The 11,327-nt window shown below is 47.7% G+C and overlaps 1 protein-coding gene across 4 annotated transcripts; it reads right to left on the bottom strand.

The window, feature by feature from the left end:
* Positions 1 to 1,665: 1,665 nt before the first annotated feature.
* LOC138724784 (coagulation factor X-like) lies at positions 1,666 to 10,816 on the bottom strand. 4 transcript variants are annotated; one of them, XM_069865044.1, is made up of 9 exons: positions 9,511 to 10,816; positions 9,263 to 9,382; positions 8,119 to 8,279; positions 7,302 to 7,326; positions 7,058 to 7,171; positions 5,910 to 6,041; positions 4,955 to 5,583; positions 3,278 to 3,395; positions 1,666 to 2,654 (listed from the first exon to the last, which is right to left on the bottom strand). In XM_069865044.1, the coding sequence occupies exons 1-9, from the start codon at positions 9,674 to 9,676 to the stop codon at positions 2,077 to 2,079; spliced, it is 2,043 nt and encodes a 680-aa protein (XP_069721145.1). In that variant the 5' UTR covers positions 9,677 to 10,816; the 3' UTR covers positions 1,666 to 2,076. The 4 variants fall into 4 exon arrangements, with proteins under 4 accessions (XP_069721145.1, XP_069721146.1, XP_069721148.1 ...); XM_069865045.1 differs by having other exon boundaries at positions 8,119 to 8,213; XM_069865047.1 differs by having other exon boundaries at positions 9,933 to 10,816.
* Between the last annotated feature and the right edge of the window lie 511 nt (positions 10,817 to 11,327).

Raw genomic sequence — 11,327 nt, 5'->3', positions numbered from 1 at the left:
GGGGAGAAGGCGGGAAGTACGTGAATGGCCACATTTTAAATATGCTCTTGTGAGACAACCCCTTGTGACAGTGAAACAAAGTTATATGCTGGGTCAGGAACTTGAAGCAACTTGAAGCAAAAACTGAAGGAGGACCCTCTGCTCTGAATGGAGCCTATTAATGGAATTCTGCTTGTCAGGCTGCCTCACCTGCTCTTGCCAGGTAGGCTTATGGCCTCAGGTGTGTGGTTTTGGCATGCTGGGAGTTTCAAGGGGTTGGGTTTTTTTCTCCCCAATTATATTTAAGAATTTATTGAAAGATGGGGAATTCTGAACTGCCATATTGGCAGGGGCACCTGTGTGAAAAAACAAGAGCAGTGTACAGCTATTTATAGCCAGGTTCGTTTGGCCCCAAAGTTCTGTGGGGTAGGATGGGTTCCCCACCACTTTATTTTGTGTAGTAGTGGTACTGCAGTCCTGTGGGATAGCTAGAAATCCTACAATGTGCTTCCTTAATGGACTGACCCTGGTGGTCTCTTGCAGTCCTAGCAGGTGCTTGCCATCAAAATTAACAAATAGTTCTGCGTCCTGTGTTCTCTGAGGCAACCAAAACGGTTCTGTTCCCTTTGGAATGGCAATAATGGGCTTCTATAAGGCTTTGAACAAAACTCAGGAGGGCAACCACTTATCAGTGAGGCTGCTGGTTGGGGGGTGTGTGTTAAGTTAAAAACTTAATAGTGAATTGCAAGAAAGGCTGCAAAAGGTGATTCTACAACCATGGCACTGCAGGTCTTTAAAGGGATAATTAGTTGGGAAAGATTATTCTTGCCCACAGGTGTTTTATTTCACCTGTATTTTTGGCATGGAGGGCTGTGTTTAGTATGTGAAGCTGTTTGTAATGTGTGGGAAGCCGGCCTCTTAGGAGGGATGGCTGGGTATGCACCATCGATCTTCTGGTTTGGGATGATGGAAAAGTTCCGTGTTGTGGTTGTGTGGTTTGAGGTTGTTTTTTTTTCTGCGCCACGTGTGTTCACAAATACATCATGCCAGAATTGCTGGTTTCATCAAAACCTGGGAGTGTCTTCAGAATAAAAGGGGGTTTTTAGGAAAACACTGTGGAAAACGGGACAGTTCCGTTGTTACTTCTGCAGCTCAGTGTTTTGTAATTCCCCTTCTGAAGTCTCCGCCTAGAGCAGGATGAGGGGTGGGAGCATGTTGCCCACCTTCACACCTTTTCTTGCCTGCTGCTGGAGTGCAGCTGCCCCGAGGCACTGGGGACAATGTGGTCCTCACAGCCCCCAATACTGGTGTTTTTATCTCGGAATTCTACCAGACCATCCTGTTTGTTCCTCCAGCTGCAGCCAGGGGGAGTCCCTCCCAGACAGTTGCTCCAGTGCAGTTTGCAATGCATGATTTCCTACAGATGCAGTTTTTGTATCGGAAAATATTTGCATTTAAGTGAACTGGGTTGTACTTGAGGTACAGTTGTACTTGGTGACAAGCCCTCAGAGCTGCCCAGTGCTACCACAAAGGCCCTTCCTTTTCTAAGCCAGTAATTCCCGCAGAGGACTGTTCGCCTGAGTATGTGAGAAGTGTGTAGGCTGGAGAAAGGAAGAGCTTTTTCTTTCTCTAAAACAACCCCCTTGCTGTTAGGGATTTACATCAAGAAAACTTGTAGTTGTCTCCTTTGTTATTTGCGGAATTGTTCTTTATTATATGCAAGTATTTTACTCAGCAAAACCTGAATGAACAATTTAACCACTTCTGGTAAACAGAGAAACAAAATTTAGATGAGATCTTAGGCAGAAATGTTTTCCTGTGAGGGTGGGGAGGCCCTGGCCCAGGTTGCCCAGAGAAGTGGTGGCTGCCCCGTCCCTGGAAGTGTTCAAGGCCACGCTGGATGGGGCCCTGAGCAACCGCATTCATGGCAAGGGGGTTGCAACTGGATGGGCTTTGAGGTTCCTTCTGTACCAAACCAGTCTGTGATTCTATTTGTTTGACAATAATCTTGATTTTATACTGTTCAGGACAGGAACGGAATAGTATCCTAGACTGGAGCACTGTAAGAGAGAATTGTCGCTGCTTTCTAAGAACATATTAAGAAAAGTTAACGGAAAAGTTTCCTGAATCTGCTACGCTTTCCACAACCTCTTTAATCCAGGATATGTAGTTGGATACTCTGGTGTAGACACCGTATTTTCCTCGCTGCGCACAGCCCTCACCCCAGCTCACAACCCCCAGGAGAAACCGCGTGTTGTGGTAAGACACGGTGAAAGGGCCCCCGCTGTCCCCTTTGCAGGCGTCTGCGACCTCCGTGCTGTACCCCGCGCAGAACATGTTGTCGGTGATCAGCCTGTCTGTTGAGCGCTGGCACGTCTCCATGTTTACAATCGGAAGCTGGACTTTCATGAGGAAGCGCAGTGTGGAACCTCTGTCGTGAGTGGCACCCCAGCCACTTACCATTCCTATTCTTCCTTCTTCAGACAGCAGCCTGGCGAGGTTGGGGCTCGGGAGGCAGATGGGAATGGCGTACTCGTTAAAAACAACGTCGCTGCTCAGGTACAACAAGGCAATGTCACTGTTGTAGTCATTGGAATCGTAATGTGGATGCGTCCAGCTCTGTTCCACAGGAATTTTCTGTTCCTTGAATTCTCTTTGGTATTTGTCAAAGTCTCCTGTAGTCACGACAAGATAAAATGTTAAGCAAGCCTGGAGGGTGGTGTTGGAGACCAGGAAGGACAAAGAATCGGTGCTTTGGCATTTCATCCCAGGGAGGCACAGAACACTTTATGCTCTGTAACAATAATTCCTTACGCTGCAGATGTGATCATGCAAATTGGGCTTCCCAGTGTGTCCTTTGCAGGTAAAACAGAGCTGTTGACTGGATGAGCAGATACTTAAAGAGATGATGGCCTCCAGGGTAGGGATTTTACCATAAATACTAATAAGGAAACTTATCCTAAGGCTGATTAAAAACCAAAACGGACTTGAGAGCAGCCCATTCCCTACAGGAATCCTTCCTTCTGCAGTGTGCCCTGAGATCTGCTCAGTCTCCATGGCCAAAGTGGGAGACAGAAGATCGATCTGTGCCTCGTGCTTCCAGGTTCTCCATGAAAACCAGAGGGGCCATCTGCACCCCCTGTGCTGCCGAGAAAACAAAGGGGCCTGTAACTCTGAGTCAGGTTGGCTGTGTCGGTCTGTCTCGCAGCCATCCCTTGATGCGCTCACAAGTACACTGCGAGGCATGTTTTGAGTATGAGAAATACACGAGTTTATTCAATACACGAATGGAACTCACCTACAGTAACATGGTGTGGTCGTACGAGGTCAAGGCAATGAGCAGCGGTCACCACCCAGCGACTGCTGATTAAACTCCCACCACAGAAACCAATATCCTTACTGTTCCGGATCAAAACCTGGATGAAACATGAGGAAGGCCACATCACCAGGCTGTGTCAGGTATGTATGATTGTGATTTTTTTTCATGTTGCTTCACATTTTTGGGGAGTCGGGGAGAACAAAACCAAAAGGAGTGTTTCATTGTACTTGGGTTAAAAAGAGTGTTTGTTAACTTGAGCAAGGGATAGAAAAGAGCTTTTCACTTTCCCAGTGTCAAGCGAAGGTGCAGGTAAGAGTGGAGATTCAGAAACTGTTAAATTTTCGTATTTTCATTTCATAAAATTTGGAGTGAGCTAGAGCAGAAAATGGAGAAGTCTGACACGCTGCTCAGTGCGAGATGTTTGTCTTGTCTGCTTGGGATGACAGGCGCCACTAACGCCTCAGCATCTCTGCAGTTACACTCCTCCCTAAACCTGGTATTTCATGTGTTAAACTGAAGGGAAAGCTTAAATTCTGCTACTCTGCCGTTTCAGTGAAGTGAATAATCACACAGTGGGAAAAGGTGCGACACCCTCTGGCCTCCTACCTTGGTTTGATGTCATGTTTTACAGAAGCCATTTTGACTGAATTCTATGTGCTATTGATGCTTTTAGTCCTCTTTACCTGGAACTTCTGCCTTTGGTTAGGAAGGACTGGAATGTAAAGGGTTTGCAAAAGCCTTTTTTAGAAAAAGAAAATACATAATACAAGATTCAGTTATGAATTGCCTGATGAAATGAAAATCTAAACTGCCTTGATGGTAACACTTAATTTCAAGGAGAAACTGTACAGGTTTGGCAGTGTTCAGACTGGAAGCAGGAAAGCAGGTGCTGGTCCTCCTGGAAAAAAATGATGGCAGTAAACCCCTGTGAGTTAGAGTGGTGATGTCTCAGCTGGCACGAGTGCACACTCACTGCATTGTCTGTGATCACTGCTTACTGGTTTTCCACTTGTAAACCACCTCCCACCGTGTGGAATGGGAAAACCCTTGTGTGTGGCAGCAGTAAAACAGACTGACAGAAACCTGAGTGCCCACAAACAATAGTTGTTCACTGACAAACCAGAGACAATATCAATAAAGGAAAATTAATAACAAATAAGGATGGTGGTGGGGGGAAAGCAAGATAGTGGAAATAAAAATAGTTGGGTGAGGTTCCCATTGCCACTTGCCTTCATGTTTCAGCCCTCTCAGTTTTACCTTCCTTACTGTAACAAGTATGACAAGCACTGCGTTCTAACGAAGAATCACACCTGATCATAGAAAACCTCATGTGAACAATCCCATCACCCATTCCCGAAGAAGGGGGAAGCACAGCTTTTCACCAAGAATAATTGGAAACAGAGAACCTGAGTAACAGAACAGGAGAAGATCCAAGCTATATATGTAAGAGAGACAGTATTAAGCTGAGATGACAAAAGCATTAGTATCTGGGACTTGGGGATGAATGACAAATGAGGCAGCCAAGATGTGCATCAGCAAGGCCTGAGAGGTTTGAGAAACAACTTGGTTAGATTGCTCTTGACCTGAAAAACAACTTCATAGTGGAGCCAGTGATGATAAAGTAAGAAGGCAGCCAGACTAGACAAAATGTATTACCTGCCAGGGGCAATGGCCACGGTGACAAAATGTTCCCCCCGTTATCCTGGAGTCGTTCTGCTCTAAAGCAGCGCTGGTGTTCATGTGGATAAACCGATGTGTGTCAGGATCACTTCCCCAGTCCCTGCTCTGACTGAGCCCATCGTTCACAGTTTGTGGTGTTCCTCTTTCGTTCTGGCGAGTACTTTCCCCCGTTGCATTTTGCCCAGCAGCCTTTTCTATGGTTCCCTGTGGCCCTGCAGGATCCTGGGTCGGCTCACCCCAGGGCTTGTCAGGCCTGGCGGTCCCCTCTCTTGCTTCTTCCTGCGTGAGGACGTCCCCCCCAGCACCACCGTTCTGCGGCTTCTGGGTCACAGAGCCCACCCGGCTCTTGTTCCAGCTGGAAGCATCTTCGGCCACCTCAGTTGGTGCAGCGTCCCGCTCCATGAGCAGGCTTTGTCCAAGGGCATCCTTTAAGGTCTCGTTTTCCCCAGCCCTTTGCTCCAGCCTGGTTTGTGTGCCCTCTGTGCTCTCATTCCGCTCGGCCACATCATCCCACGGCTCCAACAATCTCCTGGGCAGCCTCGCCTCCCCCAGCCGCTCTTCACTCAGAGTCTGCCTGGTTTTAATGAGGCCACAAGGAAACGGTGCTGGAGGGAGGACAGACAAACAGCTTTGAGTTTAGGGTGCAAGGTGTAGTGTCAAACTCAAAAGCAGCACTTGTGCTGTCCAAGAATGAGGTTCTGTGCTGCTGTGAACTGCTGCCTCTTTGCCCAGCAATTAGAGAGACACATGGCTCAGAGGCACCTTAACCTTTAAAGCAAACAGACAAAACAATAAAACAGATCTTTCCTATCCACTAAGCGAAAAGTACAGTAGCTACAGCAGCTGTAGCTCTTCTGCAGCCAGTGAAGAGGAAGAGATGTTGCCTGCCACTCTGCTCTTTACCTGACGTATCCAAGCTGACAAACATTACCTGCTTGCACGCATCGCTTCCCATCTTCGTGCAGGCTGTAATCCTTGGCGCAGGAGCAGACCACGTGGAAGGCGCTGCTGTCGCGGCAGTACTGCCAGCACCCGCCGTTCTTGTACCAGCACTCCAGCTGCTCTGCGACAGGAACACAGGCACTGGGGGCTGGCCCTGCAGGGGCCCTGAGCAGCCTCCAGCACCCTTGTTACAGCAAAGAACGTGGCGCAAACCCATCTGCTGACATCTGGCAGAGAAACAGAAGGAACTACCTCTTGAAAAGCCACACTGACTGGCAGCAAGGCAAACTGCCTTATTGCTGTTGCAGCCATCCTGTCTCTACCATGCTGCTATTTGTCAGCTTTGCCCTGTGACAACAGCTGGGCTTTAGGCCCTTTGGCCTGCAGATGATCTCTCTGATAAGAGAGAGGCCGCTTATCCACTGCATTTCTTATCACTCGCATGTGACAGCATAAATACAGCTTGGGTTTTGTGTTTATGCTAAGCTTTGGCTGGTCTGTCCACGCAGTCATTCAATAAGATATGAAAGAGAACAGGGACTCACCCTGAAGGATCTGTGGTGGAATCACAGAAATCATTATCAGGTTGGAAAAGATCTCTTGGATCATCAAGTCCAGCCATTCCTATCTGCCACTAAACCATGTCCCTGAGACCCTCATCTACCCATCTTCTAAACATCTCCAGGGGTGGTGACTCAACCACTTCCCTGGGCAGCCTGTTCCAGTGCCCAATGACCCTTTCTGTGAAAAATTTTTTCGTGATGTCCAGTCTGAACCTTCCCTTGCGGAGCTCAAGGCTGTTCTCCCTTGTCCTATCACCTGTCACTTGGGAGAAGAGCCCAGCTCTGTCCACTCTACAACCCCCTCTCAGGTAGTTGTAGAGAGCAATGAGGTCTCCCCTCAGCCTCCTCTTCTCCAGGCTAAACACCCCCAGCTCTCTCAGCCGTTCCTCATAAGGCCTGTTCTCCAGCCCCCTCACCAGCTTTGTTGCTCTTCTCTGGACTCACTCCAGAGCCTCAACATCCTTCTTGTGGTGAGGGGCCCAGAACTGACCCCAGGATTCGAGGTGTCTGCTGCAGGAGTTACCAGATCTGTTGTCACTCCCAAGGGATAATAAGAGGTAAAATGTGTACTCACCTTTTTCACAGTTGTGTCCCCCAAATCTGGGGGGGCAGATGCAGAAGTAAGTGTAGTGTCTTATTTTGCATACTCCACCATTGTTACAGGGATTGGAACTACATGGATTTAAACCTAAGAAGAAGAAACAAGGCCTAGGTTAATTCCTGGAATTGAGAGAAGCCTGACTCAACTGCCACAGAATTCTTGGTACCTGGAAGGGACACAAGAAATAGATTTTTTTAAAAATGCCTTTCTTACTTACCTCTGTAATTGAACCAGAACTCCATCTGCAAGAAGTCACAAATAAAAATCAGTAAGTGGTCACACTGGTTACTGAAGAGATCATTTACAAAATCATTTTTTAGGCTGCACCTCAATTAATGTTTTAATTAGAACCACAAATCATTCTTGTAGCATATCTCCTGATCACCATGCAGCTCGCTTTCATTTGCATCGTGGACCAGCCATGAGTGCATAACCTGGGCTGTGCTGGAATGAAACTTCAGCTGAAAGCCGAGATCCATCAGCATTCGAGCCTGTGAAAGCTCTCTGGCAGCAGCCTAGGAAAACTGCCCCACAAAACGTGCCGATGCAAGGTCCTCAGCAGCAGCTGCTTTGCTCCTGCTGCAGAGGTTCACGTCACCTACACAGCTCAGGCTGGATACAAGAGAAATCGGGCACTGCTGGAATTGCAGCCCAACCTCCTGCTTCAGCAGCAGGTCCCCAGCAGAACAGCCACGGCCCTGGGGACCCAGGAACGAGGTGCTGCTCCTCTGTATTGGGAGGGGTCTGATCAAGCAAGCAGCCTCCGACAATGCCAGAACCACGCTGCTGGACTGAGGCTCTCACACAAACAGCCTCTGGGTACTTTTAAGGAATTGCTTTTAACATTTACATAAGAAGCTGAGCCCTCGCTTAGAAAGTGAAGCTCTCACAAAGTGCCATGAGGGACCCATCCTGACTATCAAGATGCAGAATCCAGAGGCACAGGCGTGTCGGCATCGTGCCAGGCGGCTTGGGGTGGATTATTTACAGCTCACTGTTCACTTCCCTCTACTGCCTCTGCAGTCATTTCTTACCGTTTTCTCCTGCGAATGGAAGATCTCCTTAGCCTCCTCAAACGAGCACTTTTCCTCGTTGCATTCTCTCTCCAAGTTCCCTGGACGAATCTCTTCTAGAAAATAGTTAGCGCGTTTATGGACTTTGAGCACCTCATGTGCTTCGTCTTTTCTCACGAACACTAGAAAAACAAAATTGAAGAGTTAAGGATACTGGAAGACGCCAAACCGGCCTCTTTACAGCAGCGTGTTTTCAGCTGGGTAAACTATATAAAAAAATGGGGGAGAATCCTGTTGGGAAGCTCTTGTGAGACCTCATCTGAAGCATTGAGTCCAGTTCTGGAATCCTCAACATAAGAAGGAGATGGAGCTGTTAGAATGGGCCCAGAGGAGGCTACAAGGATGATGTGAGGGCTGGAGCACCTCCCATCCGAGGACAGGCTGAGAGAGTTGGGGTTGTTCAGCCTGGAGAAGGCTCCAAGGAGACCTTATAGCAATAAGAAAGTTGGAGAGGGAGTGTTCACAAACGCTTGTGGTGATAGGATGAGGGGTGATGGGTATAAACTGGAGAGAGGCAGATTTAGGCTTGATATAAAGAAGAATTTCTTCACCATGAGGGTGGGGAGGCCCTGGCCCAGGTTGCCCAGGGAAGCTGTGGCTGCTCCATCCGTGGAGGGGTTCAAGGCCAGGTTGGATGGGCCTTGGGCAGCCTGAGCCAGCGGGAGGTGTCCCTGCCCATGGCAGGGTTTGGAACTGGATGATCTCTGAGGTCCCTCCCAACCCAAAGTATTCTATGATTCTTTGGAGCCACTTGCAAACCTCATGTAGGAAAATCAACGTAAGTTCTGAGAACACATATTGGAAGTGCCTAATTTTAGCTTCCCAAATCTGAAAACATTGCCACATAAAAATAATCCAGACTTTGAGTTCAGTGCCACAAGGAGAATACTTTTGAACAGGACAGCAGTCTAAACAGGAAGTTATAAAAGGCTGATTTCTCTTGGAAATATATATATGAATATTTAATTTTTTGCTTCTGCATTTCAGGATGTGCTTCATCAACTCACAGGACTTTGTGTTCCTAAAAGGAATGTTGCTTCAGTTCAAACGCCAAGATTGTCTCAATAAGAAAATTAAGTTAAAAGCATAATTCAGAAGTACCCACCTGAACATGAAACCAGAGGGCTGCTGTGGAGGGAGCACATCAGCAGGAGAAACAGCACCAGTGAGGAACTGCTCTCCATTTCAGCGAGCGTCCAGAATCCTCTGACTTCCTGCTGATTTCCTTCAGAGGGAAAAGAAAAATGAAATTTGTATATTGTCATAAAAACGACAGGGGCAAATCAGTCTGCAAAAAAGGCAAAGAAATAGAAGCAAAAGGACAAAAGAAGAGAGCAAGCAAGCAAATTCTACCGAGCTCATTTTGATCTGGTCGCTGTCTTTTCTCCACGTCACTGCGCTGCCACGGGAATCCCAGCAGTTCACGAGGCGCAGAGCGAGCCGCGGCCCGGGGTGCGGTGCAGGGTCTGACCCGAAGCCCCCAGAAGCCACAGACATGATGGAGACGGGAGCCTCGCATCGGGCCCAGGCTGAGCAGGAGCCACGTCCAGGGACGCCAGCTCTGAGCTGCCAAGGCCCCAAGCTAGCATGAAGCTGCATGTGCCAGCCAGTGCTTGTTAACGATGGCAGCTGCTAATTACTGATGGGCTTGGCAAGTGGGACCCCCCTGAGGAAACCACCACACACCTGGCATTAACAGTTAGAACACAGAAGTTGATATTTCTCCACGTTACCTGCCCAGGCTAAATAACTGACCAGGATGGGGCAGCACATACCTCTCTGCTCCCTGTGCCTTTGTCCAAAAACACAGGATCCAGAACGCATTCCCTTTACACGGAACCATGCAATTATACTCACTTTTGGCTTTATTTTTTTTAGAGGAAGACAGGAGAGAGATTTGGATGCACACCAGGAACAGCCATGAGGTCAAGAGGTTGATCATTAACCAGTCACAAATATTGACAGAGGTAAAAGGACCTTCAGGATCCTATGAAACACATTTGGAATCCAAAATCTGAAGAAACTTGTGCTCCTACACACCTGTGTACTATTTAAAAAAAAAGGTCCTTAAAAACATCCTCTACCAATAAAAGCCACTCATTGCTCTAAGCAGATTTCTGACGCTCCGGCGTCTCACAGGAGGTTAAGGACAACTGGTCTGGAAAAGACACAAGCTGCTCTGCAAACATCTGTTGAAATCTGCAGGGCTGTGTGGGCAGAGGAGGATCCCAGCAGGACCTGCGGGAAGGCAAATACTGGAGCAACCACAGCTCCGCATCCACATTCCCACTGCTGCTGCCTTTTAAACCCAGGTTCTTACTGGCTTGGAACATGATGTTTGCCCTTGTAACTCTGACAACCTCAGCCCTCTCAGAAGCACATCTTGGTGCAGGTCCTGCCTGGAAGGCTGCTACTTAAATTACACTCATCCATCCATAAATACACTCGCAAATCAAATAAAAGGGGAGGGGAAAGAAAAGGAAAGAAAGAGAATGGCTGCTTCAGTCTCGGCTCATCTCCAACAGGAAGCCCTCAGGTTGCTAATACAACCTGCAGCTGGCTGCATTCACTAGAATAAGAATGAACAGAAGCGTTTGCTTAACTTGCTGATCAGAAGAGATTTGCCAACCATAGGATAAAAAGTGCATGTGAAAGCTTGGAATTAAACCTTTGGAATTAAACCTCCTGTTTTTAATAGCATCAGAATTCCTATTGACTTTTAAGGAAGCCTGGTTGGGAATCAGGCATCAAGTGTGCAAGGAATAGAGAGCAGTTCTAGTGACCTGCTGAATCCACTTCATCTGTGAGCAGTGGAGCAAGATGTGAATGAGTGGAGGCTGTGGCGATATTATTAACATTTCACCTCGTTGAAATGAAAACTATACAAATACAGAGCAAACCAAAACAGTTGTTGTGGATGATGTGTTAAAGGAAAGCTGAAATGACAGAACTGTACCTCTGGGTTGATTTTTTTTTCCCTGGCCACTCCTGGCCCCCAGTCATTTTACACCTCAAAGAGGGAATCCTCTGACCACGGGCTGTCTTGGTTTCTGCAATACTGTACAGCATCTCGGCGTAACGGGGTATTATTCCTCACCTGGAAGGTCTAAGTAGGACTGTGCTACAAATGAACAACGTAACCTGGAAACCATCCAGTGCGAACAGTGTCA

This window comes from Phaenicophaeus curvirostris, chromosome 10, assembly GCF_032191515.1.
Source record: "Phaenicophaeus curvirostris isolate KB17595 chromosome 10, BPBGC_Pcur_1.0, whole genome shotgun sequence".
NCBI classification, from domain to species: Eukaryota; Metazoa; Chordata; class Aves; order Cuculiformes; family Cuculidae; genus Phaenicophaeus; species Phaenicophaeus curvirostris.
The sequence above is the reverse complement of the archived record's forward strand: the minus strand, read 5'-3'. Positions and strand labels throughout refer to the sequence as shown.

Bases quoted from the DNA above. Each gene is read 5' to 3' on its own strand.
- LOC138724784 (XM_069865044.1), bottom strand. From the start codon at position 9,676: ATGCGAGGCTCCCGTCTCCATCATGTCTGTGGCTTCTGGGGGCTTCGG. The intron at 7,172-7,301 runs GTAAGTAAGAAA...TCTTCTTCTTAG, and splicing joins GTTCTGGTTCAATTACAGAG to GTTTAAATCCATGTAGTTCC. The intron at 6,042-7,057 runs GTGAGTACACAT...TTCCTGTCGCAG, and splicing joins GGGACACAACTGTGAAAAAG to AGCAGCTGGAGTGCTGGTAC.